The sequence below is a fragment of the Sander vitreus genome, chromosome 21 (genome assembly GCF_031162955.1).
Source record: "Sander vitreus isolate 19-12246 chromosome 21, sanVit1, whole genome shotgun sequence".
Lineage (NCBI taxonomy): Eukaryota > Metazoa > Chordata > Actinopteri > Perciformes > Percidae > Sander > Sander vitreus.
Window position 1 is genome coordinate 7,622,117 of NC_135875.1, and position 19,024 is coordinate 7,641,140.

At 38.8% G+C, this 19,024-nt stretch overlaps 2 protein-coding genes across 4 annotated transcripts in view; both read left to right on the plus strand.

Moving 5' to 3' along the window:
- Positions 1 to 15,487, plus strand: part of ttyh2 (tweety family member 2) — a 61,725-nt gene extending 46,238 nt beyond the window's left edge. Inside the window, exons 6-15 of one of the 2 annotated variants that reach the window (XM_078279432.1) lie at positions 1,699 to 1,771; positions 5,678 to 5,747; positions 5,908 to 5,963; positions 9,400 to 9,492; positions 9,728 to 9,820; positions 10,260 to 10,402; positions 11,337 to 11,522; positions 11,612 to 11,690; positions 12,710 to 12,736; positions 14,193 to 15,487. In XM_078279432.1, coding sequence (XP_078135558.1) covers positions 1,699 to 1,771; positions 5,678 to 5,747; positions 5,908 to 5,963; positions 9,400 to 9,492; positions 9,728 to 9,820; positions 10,260 to 10,402; positions 11,337 to 11,522; positions 11,612 to 11,690; positions 12,710 to 12,736; positions 14,193 to 14,273 — 901 coding nt within the window. In that variant the 3' untranslated portion in view covers positions 14,274 to 15,487. The remainder of the gene's footprint in view (positions 1 to 1,698; positions 1,772 to 5,677; positions 5,748 to 5,907; positions 5,964 to 9,399; positions 9,493 to 9,727; positions 9,821 to 10,259; positions 10,403 to 11,336; positions 11,523 to 11,611; positions 11,691 to 12,709; positions 12,737 to 14,192) is intronic. The other variant, XM_078279433.1, reaches the window with a different exon arrangement.
- Positions 15,488 to 16,542: 1,055 nt separating this feature from the next.
- Positions 16,543 to 19,024, plus strand: part of kif19 (kinesin family member 19) — a 50,616-nt gene continuing 48,134 nt past the window's right edge. For both annotated transcript variants that reach the window (XM_078279246.1, XM_078279247.1), the window contains exon 1: positions 16,543 to 17,088. In XM_078279246.1, coding sequence (XP_078135372.1) covers positions 17,050 to 17,088 — 39 coding nt within the window. In that variant the 5' untranslated portion in view covers positions 16,543 to 17,049. The remainder of the gene's footprint in view (positions 17,089 to 19,024) is intronic.

Sequence of the window (19,024 nt, forward strand, 5' to 3'; positions counted from 1 at the left end):
AGAGTGAAAAACTGATAAAAGAGGGAGTTGGAAGGCAGAGAAAAGATAGGAGAGAGAGGGGTGAGGGAATAGAAAGAGTAAAGAAATGGGAAGAAAGATAAAAGGAAGAATGAGAACACAATGGGTGGCTTGTAAGTTCAATGTCGGGAGCTCAGTATCTTCTCAGCACATTGTGAATTATATTATCCAGGAAGCTGTAGAGTGTTAAAACAGGGCCTGGACATGCATATACCTAAATTATATTTAAACACAGGTGACATGCTGTAAGGGAAATATCTGGAAAGTGCCACAGTGGTGAAATGTACCTACTTATTTCACCTACCAAGAGCTCATCTATGATAGGATCGGTGCTCATCTTTTAATGGGTATTGATCTTCTTCTGTTGCATACACACAGACAGGCACATCACAGCTCCCATGTATTTAGAATACTCACCCAAACCTTCCCATCCCTCTCCCTTTAGTGACACATGTCTCTGATGTCATGTGTTCTGATACGATGATATCATCAGGGAGGGAGCCCACTGTAAAACGAAACATTTTTATGTCCTCATGGGTGCAGGGAACAGTCACCCACCCAGGGGGTTGTAACCGAATGTAGGCCAGCTGAGCGGAAGTGCTCGTTCCTCAGTACATGAAGTCACGGTGCTGCAGCTGTATGTTGAGGCTGCAGAATCAACCCCCACAGAAAAAAACATGACCTCTGATTTCTTCTGTTGATGGCAGGACAATGAGATCACCACTCCTGGCCTTAGGGGCTCACGCTGTTTCCTTTCAATAACAGAAACTGTTATAAAAAATAGCTCCATTTGCGTCACTGCACTCCCTCTACTGCTGATAGCAATATGAACTCTGCAAAATTTCACTTTTTTGCTTTAGTTTTGAGATTGTCACTGCATTTGTCATATGATTGGTTTTGCCCTGTTATTTTTTCCTCATGTTTTATGAAAAGACCACTTAAAGCACATACAGTATAGTGCTTTGGTTCACTCTTGCCACTGTCATCAGTGTCTTTTTCTGCACCAACAGGCAGAGTGAATATTGGACTTACGTTCATTAGGTGGACAAAAGCACAACTACACATGAATGCTAATGTTGCTCTGTATCTGTAAATAAGCATCTGTTGTTAGTACAGATGTACCATTACCAATACCATTTTTTCCTTGCCGATACCGATTCCGACACCTGAACTTGCGTACTGGTACGTGCCCATACTGAGTACCGATTCAATACCAGTGTGTTAAAAAATACATATATTTTTATTTTTGCAACAGCTATACAGTACTAACCCTGTATGGGTATGATATTGCTATCATTGTTGTGTGGTGCTGGTATCAGTATCGGAACAACTCTAGTTGTTAGCAAGCTTTCCATATCAACTTAAAAGGTAATAATATGTCAGTGTTGTTACAACTTTTCAATTCTTGCAGGTTTAAATGACAAATCCCTGGTACTCTACCACTTTTCCAATGATGTGATTTAAGAAAGAAATAGTGCCTCCCCCTGTAATCACTACAAATTATTGGAAGTAACATACTGCAAAGTGGGACAAGTGATGTTAATCATTATTTATTGTGTTTTAATTTGAAAAATGACTTTACTTCATTTAAATAAATGGCAAGCTTTACCAAGCCATCATGTCTTGGTTGCTGAGGCTTGAGTTTCACTGTAACCCTGCTTTTGCTTTGTGTCCCTGCAGGATGATGGTGTTTGGAGTGCTGACGCTGGTCCTGAGCTGGACTTCTCTGGGAGCTGACCTGGCCACTGCTGTGGTGAGCTACTTCACTTCCTCGCCTCCGACTTGCTCTCTTACCCTAATATGTAAACTAGTGCAAACTGGTCTGCAATCAATGCTCGTGGTGCCTGACTGTGATGATAAATTGTTATAACTACACACACTGCAGTTGAAAAATGTCTTTGAATGTGTTGGGGGTACGGGATGAGAGATGATTATACACTGCCTGACATTTGCTTTTGTGCATATACCTGCATGTGTATAAATGTGTTTAAAAGGACAAAAGGATGAGAAACAGTTGTCAGAGCAGTCACATCACAGCAAATGTTTTCACCGACAGACTCTGAGATACATGTGCACCTTTTTTTTTCTTTTTTTTTACCAAAATGTTAACATGGGATGCAGTTTGTTACATTTTCATCAAGCTTTTCCATCCAGAATATTATTAGCGGCATAGCTGCAAATCAAGGGTCTTTTTTAGCTCCTCTTCCCTTAATTAAAATGTTTAGCCTTCTCAGAAAAATGTGTGTGAGCTAGAAAGTCATCTTAAAAGGTTTGAGCGTGTTCTATGCTTTTGATCTCTGCTGTTTAACGGCACACAGCTAAAAATAAACCGACAATGAACAAAATCCCAAACCCAAATCGTGTGAGCATCATTATACAAGTCTGAATAACTTGATGCAAAGTCAAGGTTTATGTAACAGGATTCCAATTGCAGCTTTTTAAAACCTATCATGCTGAATAGGTGAATCATTTCAGTGTTTTGCTCTATTATGGTCACACAAATGTTTGAATGACATAGAGAGTAAGAATAAGAGTGACATGCGAAAATAGAAAGATGCGTTTGAAAGAATATCAGATGGATGAGTACTGGTGTTTCACTCACCTGCCCCAGGCACGTGTACTATTTTTCTCAGGTTTGTTGTTGGATGTTGTGTTTAGACTGGGGGCTGTAGAGGATTGTTAGCATATGTGAATTTAAGTTGGAGATAATGAGCATTGGGTAGAAAGCAGCAGGAGGTGCAATGAGTTACAACAAATTAGTAGCTTGTCCTTTTTCATATCCCAGTTTATTAATGTCTCCACTCTCTGTGGTCTACATTTGCCTGATCCTGTCGGTTCTTTGTGATACCAATGCTATGAAACCAAGACTTTAAATCCTGCAAGTATGCAATGTTCAATACGCTCGATACTTTCAATACGCTGCACAATTTACGGTTATTTTCATCATCGATTAATCTGCAGATTATTTTCTAGATTTCTTGATTAATCCTTTGGTCTTTAACATGTCAGAAAATAGTTCAATAATCAAAGTCCAAATTGATGTCTTTAAATATCTTGTTTTGTCCAAAATATATTCAGTTTAATATATCTTATGCAAAGAAAAGCAGGAAATCTTGTATTTGAGAGGCTAAAAACATAATTTTCTGTAAATCAATTTAACGATAAGTCAACTAATCCTTGCAGCAATGCACAATACAGAACTACTATACAAACCAAAAAGGGGGCCCTTCTCTCAACACCTTGAATATTCACTGCAAATGTCATGGCAATCCAGCCAGTAGTTACCTTGTGTAAAACGTTAAGAGTTTGGGCTAAGCATGGCCCTTTTAGGAGCATTAAAACATTCAAAAAATAGTAATCTGTCCATTAGATTTTCATATTGTTTGTGTACAAGTGGATTGTTGCTTGGATGAAGCAGTAGAGAAAAGGTCAAATAACGACCCATCCTTTGAGGACCATGAATATCTGCGTCTTTTTTCAGAGCTAAGTGAGAACTCTACCTAGCGTGACAAAAAAAATGGTCAGCGGGTTATCAAAGTTATTGGAAATGATCATCTGGAGACCATAAATATCCAAAGTAAATGTCATAGCAATCTGGCCAGTAATTGTTTTTGTGGCTACTTGATGAATGAAATAAATGACAGATATCTTTCTTACGTGTTGTCCTCAGTGTGTGTTACAAAATCATGACATATACTTCGGCCTGTTACGTAACCTGTCTGTGACGTGATGTTTTTCTGAGTCTGACCCTGACTGGACTGTATGGTTGACATCCACTGTGCCTTTTCTCTGCCTGAGAGCAAACATCACCACAGCTTTATAGTGCTTTATAGCTTTGTGTGAATTATTGTGTGTTGTGTATGTGTGTCTTCTCAATCGAGTGATACTGGCCTGTTACATGCGTGTTTCTTTGTATAAGTGGAGAGTGTGTGGGTCCTGCTTGCATGAGGGTTATACAGACACTGCGTGTGTGGATGTACTGCGCTGGGACTCAGTACCGTCTGCACTGCTCAGAATACAAATGACACATTTCTAGGGTTGACTTTTGATTAATCACTTAGTCTATAAAATGTTGGAAAAAGCCCAAGGTGATGTCTTCAAAATAGCTTTTTTGTCCGTTTTATAGTCTAAAACCCAAAGCTATCATAATGATGATTTGAGACGCTGGGACCTTTGAATATTGGCTTTATAAATTGAATGCCTAATCCATGATTATTCATTTACCACTAATGGAATAATTGATTGATGGACTATCTATTTCAGACTTAGTACTTTAAAACATAAATCTCAATGTTAAATCTCAATCTCAAATCTCAATGATCTCAATCTGAATCATTTTGGAAGATATCACTTTTGTTCAATCTTAAATTTCCCTTTACTTTACTTTATTTCCTCAGTTATATAATAATGGTAAAATATATATATATATAATAATAATGGATTCACTCAGATTCTTTTCACCAGTCATTCATTTCTAGGGGCTTTCAGGGGCTGCAGACTATAACAAACACTGGACAGGTCATCAGTTCATTGCAAGGATAAAATAAATTGACATTTCTCACCTTTGGGCAACTCTCCACATGAACTGGCTTTAATGGTTTTCGACTGTTGAGGGGAGCAGCAGGGGCCACTTAGCCTTTCAAATCGCTCAGAAAACTTCTGCCATCTGAAAATATCTGAAAAGCACTGCAATGCTTTGTCCTCCACCCTGACTCAGAGTTGAACTTGTGAAAATGTACTTGCCACTGCAGCCAGACTGCTGTGTCCCACTTTAAATGAGAACGAGTTTTGTGGCTGCTCTCTAATGATGTCAAGACAACCACCCCATCCAAAGGAACCCTGTATGCCAGTGTGGTGTGGTGTGTTGTAGACAGTGTTTTTGTTTGTCTTTCTGAGGATCTTGTGTGGCTATAGTCTGTGTTCACAGGTGTGCATGTCAGATGTTTTTAGGCTTGACTGACTGCCGATGTTTGTGAGTCTGCATGGTAATCTTCAAAATGTGTGTGTGTGTGTGTGTGTGTGTGTGTGTGTGTGTGTGTGTGTGTAGGCTGCACTTACTGCCTTAGTTCACAATAAATGAATACATCATGAATGCACCCCTTTGCAAAACTCTTAATTACAGACAGTGGATAGTCAGACCCAGAAAATCACTGTTTTCCCTTCAGGAATTCTAACAAAGTTGCTCCTGAATTGCAGAGCTCCTTCGTATCCCTTGTTTCTAACAAACTAGCTCGGGTTTTTTGATGAACTCAGCTTGCTGTATCTTATCTGTGTGCGCTGCTCATTAGCGTCCCCCCTCCAGAGAAGGTAAAGCTACACGCAGTGTGTTTGACCTGAGCCCAGGGGACATTTAACATTCAGACAGTGCAGTTCGGAAAACACTCCTTACTTCTGTTATTTTGCAAAGGCAGGTTTCTTGTTAGCACTGTGCGCTGGAGTCAAAGTGGTTGTGAGTGACAGAATTGAAAAGTATTCCTGTCTAGACATGTTTTAAAACTATTACTGTCAGGTAGAGCATTTGACACTCTGATCCATTCCTTCTCTGAATGGTTATCATGAATTTCTGGTCTTAACCGCCTTATTTCAAGAGCCATTCATTCTGTTCAGCTGTTTTCTTTCTGATCACTGTTCTCACACATCTCCTGTTGTTTTATTTCAGGGCACAAGTGATTTCTGCGTCTCCCCTGACAAGTACCTCATGAGCCAGACAAAGGGTATCATCGGTGCTGGTGAGTTTCAGTGTGAATTATATGGATAATGTTGCGTTAAGGGAGTTCTAATTACGAAAGCATGGAGCTGTGTGATGACACTAATTGCGCTTTGGAAAATGACAGTTGAAAATGCTTCTAATCACCTTCTTCCGCCTGTTGTTTTTTTTTTTTTTCACAGATATTGTTCATTACTATCTTTACTGCAACCAGACTCTCTCCAACCCTTTCCAGCAGGTAGGAAACAGGATACTTTGCTGAGCTCCTACTGAATGTTGACTGATATGAACAAGTGAGCACTGGCATGGTGATTATCAGGGCAAAAGATGTTTACATGTCTATGTTTAAACAGCTTAATGCAGTTTATAAATGTAACATTTTGTAGAGGTCTAGTATAAGCAGGGCCAGTAGCTAACACTGGGGTCATGTCAGTGGTATTTCTACTGGGAATGTGGGGGGAGTTAACATTCTACAATTAAAAACGTACACACTGGTTCATTTACAAATTTAAGTAATATACTTAAATTGGACTTATTTTAGGCCAACAAAATAAATAAACAAAGGACTAAGGATAGGCACTGCTATCTGAGTCTATACAATACCTTACTTTGGGGAATATGCATCTGTTTCACCCCTTTATTTTGCATTTAACAAAAGAAATCAAACATCTTGGATCAGGGTTGAATAAAAACTTTTGCCTAATTAAGTGTAATCTAAAGTTATAAATGGTTCCTGATAAAATCATTATAACAGTGTTTAATACTATGATACTGCTATAGATACATTTAGGTCAGTCTTTAGAATGTGTTAAGGTTCAATACATAGCCCTAAAGAGGACTGAATTTATAGAATATTTGTCCTGGGAGTATGAAGAAGGAACATTGTTTAAAGCTTTATTTTTGGAAATAAGATTTAAAGAATGTATATTAATAAGAAAGGAATAGAAATGAACTGTTGACTGATTAAATAAAATATGAAAAAGGGGGTGGGGTATTTGCAAAATCCTGGCTACTGCCCTGCATCTAGGTTACATAAAAACAGTTTAACAGGTGGCCGGGTTGGTTCAGCGGGTAGAGCAGGTGCACATATATTGAGAGGTTTATTCCTCGACGCAGAGGTCCAGGGTTTGAATCCGACTTGTGACGGATAATCTTTTAAAAAAAACATTTTAACAGTATTTAAATGACTTTATTGAAATATGGAGCAAGTCCTCAATACATACTGAAATATAGTCAATTAAATGCTGTTGAAGACATTAATCTTTCAACCAAATTATGCTCCCTAAACTATGCTCTAAACATCTTTTGACCTGTGAAATCTGTGCTGGATGGGGAGTTCATTTATCTGCCCCTCAAGGCTTATCTTTGTCAAGCTCTTTCTCTCTATCCAGCCCTGTCTGGCTGATTTACACCCTAACTTCACCTCACAGGTCTGGCTGAACGTTACAAAAGTGCAAAGCATCCAACACTATCTCCCAGGTTGTCACCATCATTTTTCTCTCTGTCTCTTTCTCCTGTATTTCTTCAGCCTTTGGCATGTATCAAGCAAACAAGCCAAAATGTTAGATAGCTCCCAAAACAAAGGCTGTACAATTGCAGATTAGATGAAACTATTTTGTGTATCTTCCTCTTCTAAAGTTCTGTGAGCTTACTCTATAGAGAAGCAGAGTAGATATTGTGGGTCACATTACTGGCTTCACCTGTGCGAGCTCTGGCCCAGCAGAACTCCGATCTTATTAGCTGGCTCTCATAGACATGCTCCTATGATAACAAGAGTGCAGCAGCAGAGGGCAGACAGCCGTCACCCCTACCGGGTAAACAAAGTCAGCACTCTTTTCTCTGCCACACAGACACCCAACAGGTGCAATGTTCACAAGCAAGCTGACGGATACAGAAATTCACACTGATTGGCAAACATACGATCTCTTGCTTTCCTCTTCCTCCCTTATATGTCCCACTCATGTGTTCTGAGCCTGAACCACAGTAGTGCCCTGTAGTTACATCCTCTGTGCTCTTGTATTTCACATTTCATTTTATTTTTTTTTTTTATACTTTATTTGGCTCTGAACAAGCTCACCCAAGCTAAAAAATGAAAAGCCAAATCTGATCAGGCCGTTAGATTGTGCTGCAGAGAGAAGTTTGACCACAGACAGTCATGCAGATCCAGAGAAGAAATGTCAGATCAGAGGAAAGCAATTATATTTATGGATGGTTGAGGTAATTGACCATATCCTGTTTCAATAGAACATTGTTACAAAGGCCTGGGGGTTTCCAGGCTACTCTTGTTAGGTTGGGTGACTGTGAAGATACAATTTTACTTTGGAGACGTGACTGCTTAATTTAGTACTGTTATGCTTGAATGTTAATTAAAAAAGAGGCATTGGGCAGTAGGGCTTTGACTCCGAACTTCGTTATTCTTTGAATATAATTCGAATATTTAAAAAAATAATGATATTCGAACGAATATTAGGCAGCCCTTAATATTCGAATTTCGAACCTGTTATGGGCATTATTTTTTGTAAATGTGTTTGCTTGTAAACCTTGTTTTCCATTCAGATTACGAGGCTTTTTCACGCATTTCAAAATGTAACCACGCAATGTGTTTTTCTTCTGAAAACATAAATGCCTGCCTATTGACATTGACTGATACACTGCCCTCTGGTGGACAGAACATATACAACTTATACCATAATAGGTCTTACTGAAGGCATTTAATGGTTAAAATATTATTAATAAATATTTGAATATATTCGAATATTAATAAACAAACGAACTTCGAATATGATTTTGGGGCAAGTCAAAGCCCTATTGGGCAGAAGGTGCTGTCTTTCAGGTAGGTTGTGATTATCCACTAAGATAGTACCAAATGTGGAGGATTATTTTGCCCCCTGTTGGTGGGATCATAAACCTACACATCCACAATTACAGACAAACTACAGCATGTTGGAATGTATTAATAGGATACTTTGTATATCAGTTCACTACCCTACAAAGCCATAACATAGTCTTTTATTTAGTCAAATTGACTGTATTAGGACCAAATTAATACTTATCACTACCTGTGTTGTATTCGTGCTTATGTTTTTTCTTGCACACCCTGTTGTTCTTTCTTTCTTAACAGCGTTCAAGGCTCACTCTGGCCACTCTGTGGTTTTTGCTATTAATTTATCTGAATTGTTCCTTTTGAATAAACGGTAACACTTTACATGAAGGTGTCTACATAAGAGTGACATGACACTGTCATGAACACATGACACAGTTATGACACATGAACCCTAACCCTAACTCTAACCCTAACCATAACTTGTCATGACAAAAACCGAATGATACTTACTAAAAGAAGTGTTATGTCATAAACGTTTATGACTTGTTTATAAACGTTTATGACATGTTCATGACAGTGTCTTATGTAGATATCTTCAAGTAAAGTGTAACCAAATAAACTAACAAATTAAGTTACAGAAAAATAAGATCCATTATGTTAGCTATTATGCTTTCCTCAGTGTGTTTTCATTTTGTGAAAGGACAAGAAGTCTGCATATTCTTTCTTTTTCATTCTTAAAAATGCAAGTACATAATTTCATTTGACAGCAGCTCCCTCCCTTTAAAACTTCCATTAGGATCAGTGTTTATTCTTCATTTGCATGCTTCCAAACACACTTTCTTGTTTGCAGCCTCTGACCATCTTCCAGAGGTCCCTGACCACCATGCAGATCCAGATCCAGGGTATGCTGCAGTTTGCTGTGCCTCTGTTTCCTACAGCCGAGGTATCTTACACACACACACACACACACACACACACACACACACACACACACACACACACACACACACACACATACACACATACACATACACACATACCAAGCTATGACTTTTATGCTGTAGTACAACAGAGTCAAAAATATTAATATATATATTTTGGAGTAACATTAGAAGGATTTTCCCATATAAATAAGTGCTCAAGTGTTTGTCAGTGATACTCTGATGACCTCTCCGCAGAGAGACCTACTGGGTATCCAGCATTTGCTTAACTCCTCTGAGGCCAGTCTGCACCAGCTGACTGCCCTGTTGGACTGCAGGGGGCTCAACAAGGTTTGTTCACTGCATCCTAATTGGCATCACAGCAGCCCAACTAGGTCAATAGGAGAGTAAGTGGCCACGCAGGATTTCAGCATTGAATTGAAAGTGGAACTGGGAACAGAGCAGAGCAATGCACAACAGAAAGAATTTCAAATTTAATGAGAATAACTGAGTTACTTTCTAAACTGAGTTCCCTGCACTGTCAAACCTGTACATTGTGGCTCATGACTGCAGTGCAGTTTACATCAATAATTTGAACATCCCACTGAATGTGCCTGACATGTATGAAGTCTTGATGATGTCTTCCTGGAGACGACTAAGTGCTTTTTCATCGTTCATTTTTTCTGCTGTGAATTCAGATATGACAGTAAGAGTCCATCTGTACAAGCAAACTGTTCGTGCATCTACCTTTTCATCTGTGTTATATTATATATTTGTTTGACCTCTTTAGGACTACCTGGATGCAATGGTGGGGGTGTGCTATGATGGGGTGGAGGGTGTACTCTACCTCTGCCTATTCTCCACCCTGGCAGCCTGTGCCTTTACTGTCATGCTGTGTGCCATTCCCAGGGCATGGAGACAAATTGCCTGCAGGTCAGTTCGTTCTCTGCTTCTCTGCCTGCCTGAGCGCCCTTATTTCCTCATCCCGCAGCCATCTCTATCTCTATGCAGCTTCACCCACTGTATGAGACTACCTGTGCATGTGTGTGAACATGTTTTTACAGTTGTACAATTGCTACAAATACAAATTCAATTGTGTGAGTGCAAGGTGTTGGGCTCCGGAATACCTTTTTTTATGTAGCTTATAATCATCTAGTGCCATTAATCTGTGTTTACGCTGTGCTTCCTTTATGTAAACTCTTTCATTTTGCAAAGTCTGCGACAATTTAGTAATGTCAAGTAATGATTGATATCCCAGTATGAAAAAAGCTAATATTAATGTTTTTGTCACTCCTGTTATTATTTTTCTACTACTTATTTTGGGTTTATTCATGCTTTAAATGATGTCACTACAGATCCCATAATTCTTTGGGGGATGTAAACAGGAAGTATAATGTTGCCATGGATTGAGTGAATTGTAGGTTGTACACTGTGGGTTACAACTTAGCCCCATTTCTTTTACCCCTTTATTTCTTTACATTTTGGCTAATTGGCACCATTAAACTGTCGTGATGATTCTTAGCTGAGTTCTGCAGTTATAAGGAACGTCTTGTTTATGATTTCTAAGTCGATTCATGCTGTTTATTCGTTACGGACATCTAAGATGATGATATCCTGTGTGTTAGTGTAAGTCACTGAATCTAAAAATATGCACATCATTTCTGTAGGTTTTGATTTGACTGAGTTGTGACTCAGAGAAGAAGTAGCTTAAGTACCTTAATTGTCTACATGAGCTTAGGGTTAGGGGTTAGTCACATCCATTGCTGCTGCTACTGCTGACTTTCACCTCACACAGTATTGTTGCCTCACGTCTCTCCCTCCAGCACACCTCACAGGCTCAACTTATGATGTTTCTCTCCACCTCTAGAGAACGAGATTATGACGACATCGATGAGGAGGATCCATTCAACCCGCGAGCGAGGAGGATAGCCTCTCAGAACCCCAACCTCACCAACATGCACAGCTTCTGCAGCTACAGCAGCAGCATGGGCAGCCAGAACAGCTTACACCCGCCCGCCCCGGCTGTCTCCAACGCCCCTGTGCCTGAGTACATGTGAGTGAACTGAAATAATGTGTGGAGCAAAGGGGGGGGATTTGTAAATTTCATAATTCCTCTGAGTCGCTTCTTTCATTCTTTCTCAGGAACCAGACAGCTCTGTTCGGGGGAAATCCGCGGTACGAGAACGTGCCTTTGATAGGACGAGGCTCGCCACCCCCCTCGGTGCGTTGGGTCCCAGAGGCCAAGTCCTTCCTATGATGTCACTTCCCTCTGAGCTAGAAGACAGATTTAGCCTTTAAAGCACAGGAAATTGTTTTATTATGAATAACTGTGAATTATTTTATTCATATTTTCACTCTATATGTGACTCAGCTCACTTCCTTCCTTAAACTTCACTTTAACATCACTCAAATTTTAAGCCATATCTAATAATCTTTCTTTAATTTAATACATTTTTAAAAAGGTATTTAATGAGATGATCTTTCGTTGAACACTGTGCCTTCTTCTGCCCTCCATAACTTACTGAGGCTGACTTACAGTACCAAAACAAGGAGAGGAGAAGTAATGTGATTAATATTTAATCATGAAGTGAACATCATTTAGCCTCTCTCAGGCCAAATTCCCAGGAGGGAGTGACCCGTGTATTTAACTCTAAACTCGCTAACTTTTGACACTAAAGGTCCCCCCCCCCCCTCCCCCCCATTTCAGATTAAATATTCATTGAGCAAAGCCTCTTAATGAAATGCTGCACATGTGTGATGAAATACAGCAGTTAGGTGCATTCTGCAGGTATCTAATCTACTTTAGATCAGTGTTTTGTAACCTTCTTTTTAAAGGGTAATTTAGAGAGACAATGTTGTGATCACCAGGAAGTACAAACTAAATACATGTTTTATTTTTGATAAATTGCATCATATTTGTTGTTATGCGTAGAGGTTTTAATTCCACAAAAAGATGTAACAAAAGTCAATATACTTTCTGCTTTTCAGATGTATGTATTTCCACAGTTTTAGTTTCAAAACATGTGATGCACTTGTGACTTCTTTCCTAATTAATGCCAGCAAGTAATGTGTAATTAAATTCTCCCTCATGACTTCAACTATATAGCATCATGCAGTAGTCTGCGGCTAACAGCTTCTTTTATATATTTTTGTTTGTTTGTCATGTGTATGTTTGTTTGTTTGTTTGTTTGTTTGTATCTTTCATTTCTATATTTATTCTTTTTTTATCAACTATTGGAGATATACTCTCAGCAGTATAGAAACCGAGTAAGTCTTTTCAACTCTTCCTCAGGGTTAACTCCCTCACTTTTCCTCTGTTGCATCTCTGTCTTTTCCCTCTCCTTCACATCACTTGTTTGGTTCCTGTGCCGTTTTCCTGTCTGGCATGGCTTTTTAACTCAAAACCTGTCGTCCTCATTCCAGAAAGTCCATTTGAGTTAGTGAGGGTTTGTCTGCCCCTAGTGTTCGCAGGGTGGTACTGTAGTTATGTCCCTGGATTTCCTCACAGTCGGCCTCCCTGTGCATGCGGTTCTGCTCATTTAATTCTATAGACTGTACTGCCAAAGGTGTTGCACCAGGCGCTGTGTACCGCTATAGAATTGATTTTATTCGGGTATTGACAGATTTAGAGTGATGTCACAGTTACTGTTAATGTCAACGTGATCGATGTGTTACTAATTTAAAAATTAAGTAATGAATGAATTTGTTTAAACAACAAACTGTAGAATACATTTGTTATCTATGCCCTGACTCTGTATGTATGAGTTAAGAAAATCTATCTTTTGAGCATAAAAACACTCAGCACCTGTAGGCTTGAAGATGGTCTTCTTTGTGGAAGATGGCAACTGTAGTCAGCTTGGATTGATAGCAGTTATGGTGGATTCCAATGGTGAACCAGAGTTGTGTGAAAATGCATCAAAACGCAAGGTGAGGACTTAAATTCATGACTTACAGACAAAACAGGGAAAATAGCAGGCAGGCAAAAGTCCAAAAAGGTAGATACAAAAAAATGAAATAAAAGGCTAAACATTGTGCAGTACGGGGGGGTCAAGGGCAGGTATAAGCATTTTGGAAACAACAACTGGAATGACAATATAAATGACAGGAAATGTTAAAGAAATAGTTTGACATTGGTTGATGCTAGATTGGATGGTCCGAAGGGACAGGCGAAGGCATGACCCGCCTCTGATTGGTTGATCGGTTGGTTAGGTTTAGGCATAAGGAGTGATATTGGTTAAGGTTAGGTAAAGAATATCAGGTTTAGGGTTGGTTAGGGGTAAGGTTAGGTTAGGAATGTTAGGGTTGGTTAGGGGTAAGGTTAGCTTAAGAATGTTAGGGTAAGTGTTAGTTACAGTTAGGGGTAGTTAGGGTTGGTCAGTCTTTTATGCTAAGTTAAACAGTTAGTTTAACTCAGCATAGACTGGCTCTGTCTGAAGGTAACAGATCTATGTTCATGTAGCATATTTTGTGAATCATTGGTCCTGACTGGAATCCATTGTAACTTCTGTAAATCCAACCTGACTTTAGCTGCCATCCTCGGCTAAACTTCAATGTTTACGGAGCCACCTTTCAATCCTACACGTGGTGAGAAATTGATCGTCAAAAGATAGATTTCCATTGGACTATTCCTATATACTATACCTGTGAAACCTCACACTCAGCTCACAGAATCAACTTGTAACGTCCTGTGTTTGTGTCTGTGCGTTTAACTTTTCCTCCACAGTACTCCCCCAGTATGCGGGCCACCTATCTGTCCATGACGGAGGAACAGATTAGACACTTTGGGAACGACTTCCAAGCATAGTCTTCTTTATCTGATCGAGGAGGGATACAGCACCACACACACGCTCAACAGACAAAAGAGTGTGTGGCTACTCCAATCGTCATAGAGGACAAAGTGTAACATCTGGCTGTGCAGTCTCAGGACAATGGAACCATATCGGTACTGTTCTCTGTGCTCATAAATGATTAATCACACTTGTCTGCACCAAGGCATTTTTTGGGGGAACATGCTAAATATTTCTGACACATGCTGTCGAATTCAACCTGCTCTTAATATGATGTGTTGGTCATGCTGTGTCATCTATTGGTGAAGCATTTAGGGAAGATTTGACTGTCTTTATGTACCTGAGTTTGGCAAACATAACTTTGTTAAAACAGCTGATAAAGGAAGTTTTGAGGATGAATTTCTCACTGCAGTAAAACATAGCAACGTGGTCACTATAAAGTAAAAAAACAAAACAATTTAGTATGATTTGTCTCTCCTGTTTCAAAGTATTTTTTTACATTACAAAACTTACATTCATGTCTCTGAAGAGAAAAATGTGAACATGACAGCTGATGTAAACATTATTTTCTATGTATTATGCTTCATGCTTGATATTTGTGAAGCACAAACACAGCACTGGCCACACACAGCAGCAGGTATTATTGAGGTTTAATTTATTTACATTCACACACAGACACGTCTGCAAGTGAATCTTAAATCTCCTGGAGACGAGACTACCTTGAGACCACAGCTTCTGTATATAGGTTTTACAATAACAGACAGTTGTCTCATTCTGATGTGGTTTATTTTGATTTTGTTTAAACAATGTGCCAATTTTTTATATATTTCTTCTAGTTTTGTGTGGCGATGTCACAAAGAATCTTTTTTTTTTTTTGTATTTTCTAAAGGGCCGGTAATTCATGTTCTCTACATATCTAATCCAGCTAATACAATAAAAAAAAGTTGTAGTTTCATGTCTTGGGAAGCTGTGCTGCTCTAACCGTGAATAATGAGAATAAGGTAATTATTTACATAATTTCAAATCATCCAAACAATACACGTTTGTATTGACTAACAACAATTTTCTGTAGGGATTTAATACATGCAGTTTTGTTTATTAATTATTTTAGTATGTGTCATTTCTTTAAGCATGTTATATTGTACAGGCACTGAGAATGGTGCTTAATTTTGTGTTTTCCCCCATACTACGGGGTCTAATTGTGAGTTAAATAAATCCATTTTGAATACAATTTGATGTGTCTTCACTTTGTTGTTGGGTGTCCATATCCTTTGGGTGCACAATACCACAGGGAAAGCTGTTACGATCAACACCAAAGCGCCCCTAAAGTCTAGCAAGTGGCCAACAAGCTTGACACAGCGCTGTGGTGATAAAGATAGGTCTGCCATTAGTGGTTTTAAACTGTGAGCACAGTAAGGTCTTTTTTAATCCTTCCAGCAGATGTCAGCAAAGTCTAAGTGCTGCTCTTTGAAAACCGAATTAACCATAGGTATTAACTTTGTAGAAAAAGCTGTTGTGGTTAACTTCACACAGTAGCCTATAGGCTACCATGATTTTTTTGGTAAGTGTGGAACACAACAAAAACAAGTCTAAAGTCTAAACAATATATAGTTAACAGATAGGCCTGTATATAGCCTGTGTTTACATTGCTGTGGTGGAATGGAAGCTAATACTTATGGAAGTATTAAGACATTTTACATAAGTAAAAGTGATAATGCTACTGTGTTAAAATACTCTGTTACCTTAATAATAATAATAATCTTGATCTATATAGCACCTTTTATAACATAAAATAAAGTGCTTTATAGGAGAAACAAATCAATAACACAGGTATTAATAACAGGAGACATAAGGAGTGAAAATAAAATAAAGTCCTAAAGAGACAGAAAAATAGGATAATATTAGTAATAAAAACAAATTGATAATGATAAAAGCCATTTACATTTTTTTATTTTTTATTTTTTATTTTAAGATATAAAAAGCCATTTCGTATGTAGCCTACAGGAGTAGAATTAACCTATAAAGTAGCATGAAATGGAAAACCCAAGTAAAGTATGCCTACCTCAACATTGTACAGACTACTTGCGTAAATGTAGGCTACTTAGTTAAATGCTACAACTGTGCATTTGTGACAGAAAAATAATATTGGAAAATCTGGGTTTTTATTTTATAATCGGAAGTAATTTAGGTTTCAAATGTAGCTTGATAGAACGCCACTGCTCCGCGGATCTCCATGGACAACAACGTACACGCAAGCACGCGCACTCGCAAACAGACACACACACGCACACAAACACACACATAGCAACCACGGATGTATAATAATATCGATAGCAACCCACAGCAGCAGGGCAGCGGACGGAGTGGAGCGAGGACAAACAGGGAAGTATCTTTAGCAGGTGGGCTGCTCCCGGTGTTACCTACCACCTCTCTCCAGCTCTTTGTCTGCCGCCAGATAAATTATTCCCGTGTTTCGTGTTTCTGACCTGCTGAGTGGAAACCTACAGCCCATGGTGAAAACACACGACGCACTTTCAAGGACGTACAGTAGAAAGAAATAGAGAGTAGCTGGGACTGATACTATGACGAGAGGTCGTTAAGTGAGAAAGACACGACGCGAGGCTGTTGAGCTCGTCAGAGACCATTACAGCAGCCGCAGAGAGTCCATTACTTGTTGAGTGTGTGTGCTGCAGGTGTTCTTTTAGAGGAGGTGACATGTAGGTACCGACAGTGAGGAGAATGGTCCCGTTTGCTGTTGACGCTCATTATCCTTCTCTCTGACCGTAAGTGACCATGAAGGACACGGGGGAATCAAAGGACCACCAACTAACTGTAAGTTTAAACTACACAATGTCCTTTTAATGTTGCTTTTACAGTGATTTTTAAATACCATGAGTTGTAAACGTAACATTTGTATCACTTAGTTTCTGTATACGTTTTCCCTTTACTCAAGCAAGCTGTTGTTCGGTGGTCTTAACGGTCAACGACACAAACCCAGAACTATGGTGCCAACAACACTCAGCGGTCACTTTATTAGATTTACCTATAGCCTACAATATAATGCAATCCAGTACAACTGTTAAGTCTACTTATATCATGCCTAACGTTGGTGTAATGTTCCAGTTTTTGTTGGCATTGTATTAAATGTTGTTATTGAGCTCATAGTTAAAGGTGGTGTTGTAACACACATTTCAATAAGAGATGTTTTTAATTGTTTGTCCAGCCTATGTACATATATGAGGGAAACGAAACACGTCTATATAATAATGGAATGCAGTTTAGTACAACACCATCCCCCACTGTGACCTCAATGCTAAAACTTAAAATTGAATCAACACCTCTATGATAGTGTCAAAAAACCCTGAACATTATAGGCATAATGAAAGTAGAATCTATGACTGAACAGTTTGATGCACTGGATTGCAATACGTATACATACATACATATATACATACATAGTACATACATACATATATACTGTACATGCATATGCATACTACATACATATGATACAGGTGTACCTAGTAAAGTGTATTTTTCTGTTTTTTTATATTTCTTTTTATATTCCTAACAGCATCCATTGTTGGTGTTATATTTTAGATTTCTCAGCTTTACACTACCAACACTGTGTTCTGCAGCCCATATCTGAATAATTGAAGTGGCTGTTTTAGTTGCCTGGCCTCTCTCTTGTCCAGCATGTAATACACTTTCTACAGGGTGCTGACAGAGAGAATGGCTGATTATTCCCTTTTGCATTCCCCTTTTTAACTGCATATGTTTGTGGGTCACATGCATGCCATCCTCTGGGTACATGACGACACTGCTGTGATTGTTAGTGTCTGTTTTCATTCCATTTAATCCCATTAAAAGCTTTCCTATTGATCTCTAAATGTTTTCATGGAAAGAAACCATGGTTGGTGGTTGGGAAAATGGCATCACCCTAATTTGTTTCTTCGTTTTTGGATGAGGAATTGCCATTAATCAGGTTGTGAAGTGATTTAAAGCGGAATGTGGAGTTTAATTGTCAATCCATTCATCCATTTGTTTTAAATAACTATTTATCCCATTCAAGGTGGCTGTGCCATGTAATTTATCACAGCATGCACTGGTCAGAAGGCAGGGTACACCCTAGACCTTTCACCAGTCCACACACATCTACGGACAATTTTGAGTTTCCAATTTACCAAACCTGCTTGTGTGTGGGCTGTGGGACTAAAAACTAGAGAGAAAAATGATGTAATAACACGGATTATATGCTAAATTCACACTGAAAGAACAGCCAACGGTTTTGGTTTAGGCCTTCTAAATGTGAGTGTTATTTATTATCTGGGTGACTGGAAAAAAAAATCTTACATCCTGTGCTTGACATTTAAAAGACTACTGAGGCAATTTTTGTATTGCACTTCTATAACTTTGGGCTACTCTGACAGACTTTATCTTACTCTGGGTCAAGCTTTGATACGACTGGATCCTACACCTCCCCTAATGCAATGTAGTGTATTTTCTTTAGACCATCTCTGCCCGGTTATATGCATACATCTTTCAAATTCTACATTTCTTTTTTTGTAGCCTAGTACATTTAAAACTTGACAAAACTCCTCCAGGGCCACAGTAGACATTATTCACCAGGTTTCACATCTTGTAAGAAGATTTTGATGTTTAAAATCAATGGGCCTCATTCACCAATATCTTCCTACGTTTTTTTCTTAAATTTGTTCTTAAGAAAGTCCCTAAGAAAAGTCTACGTCTGATTCATGACGTGTTCTCA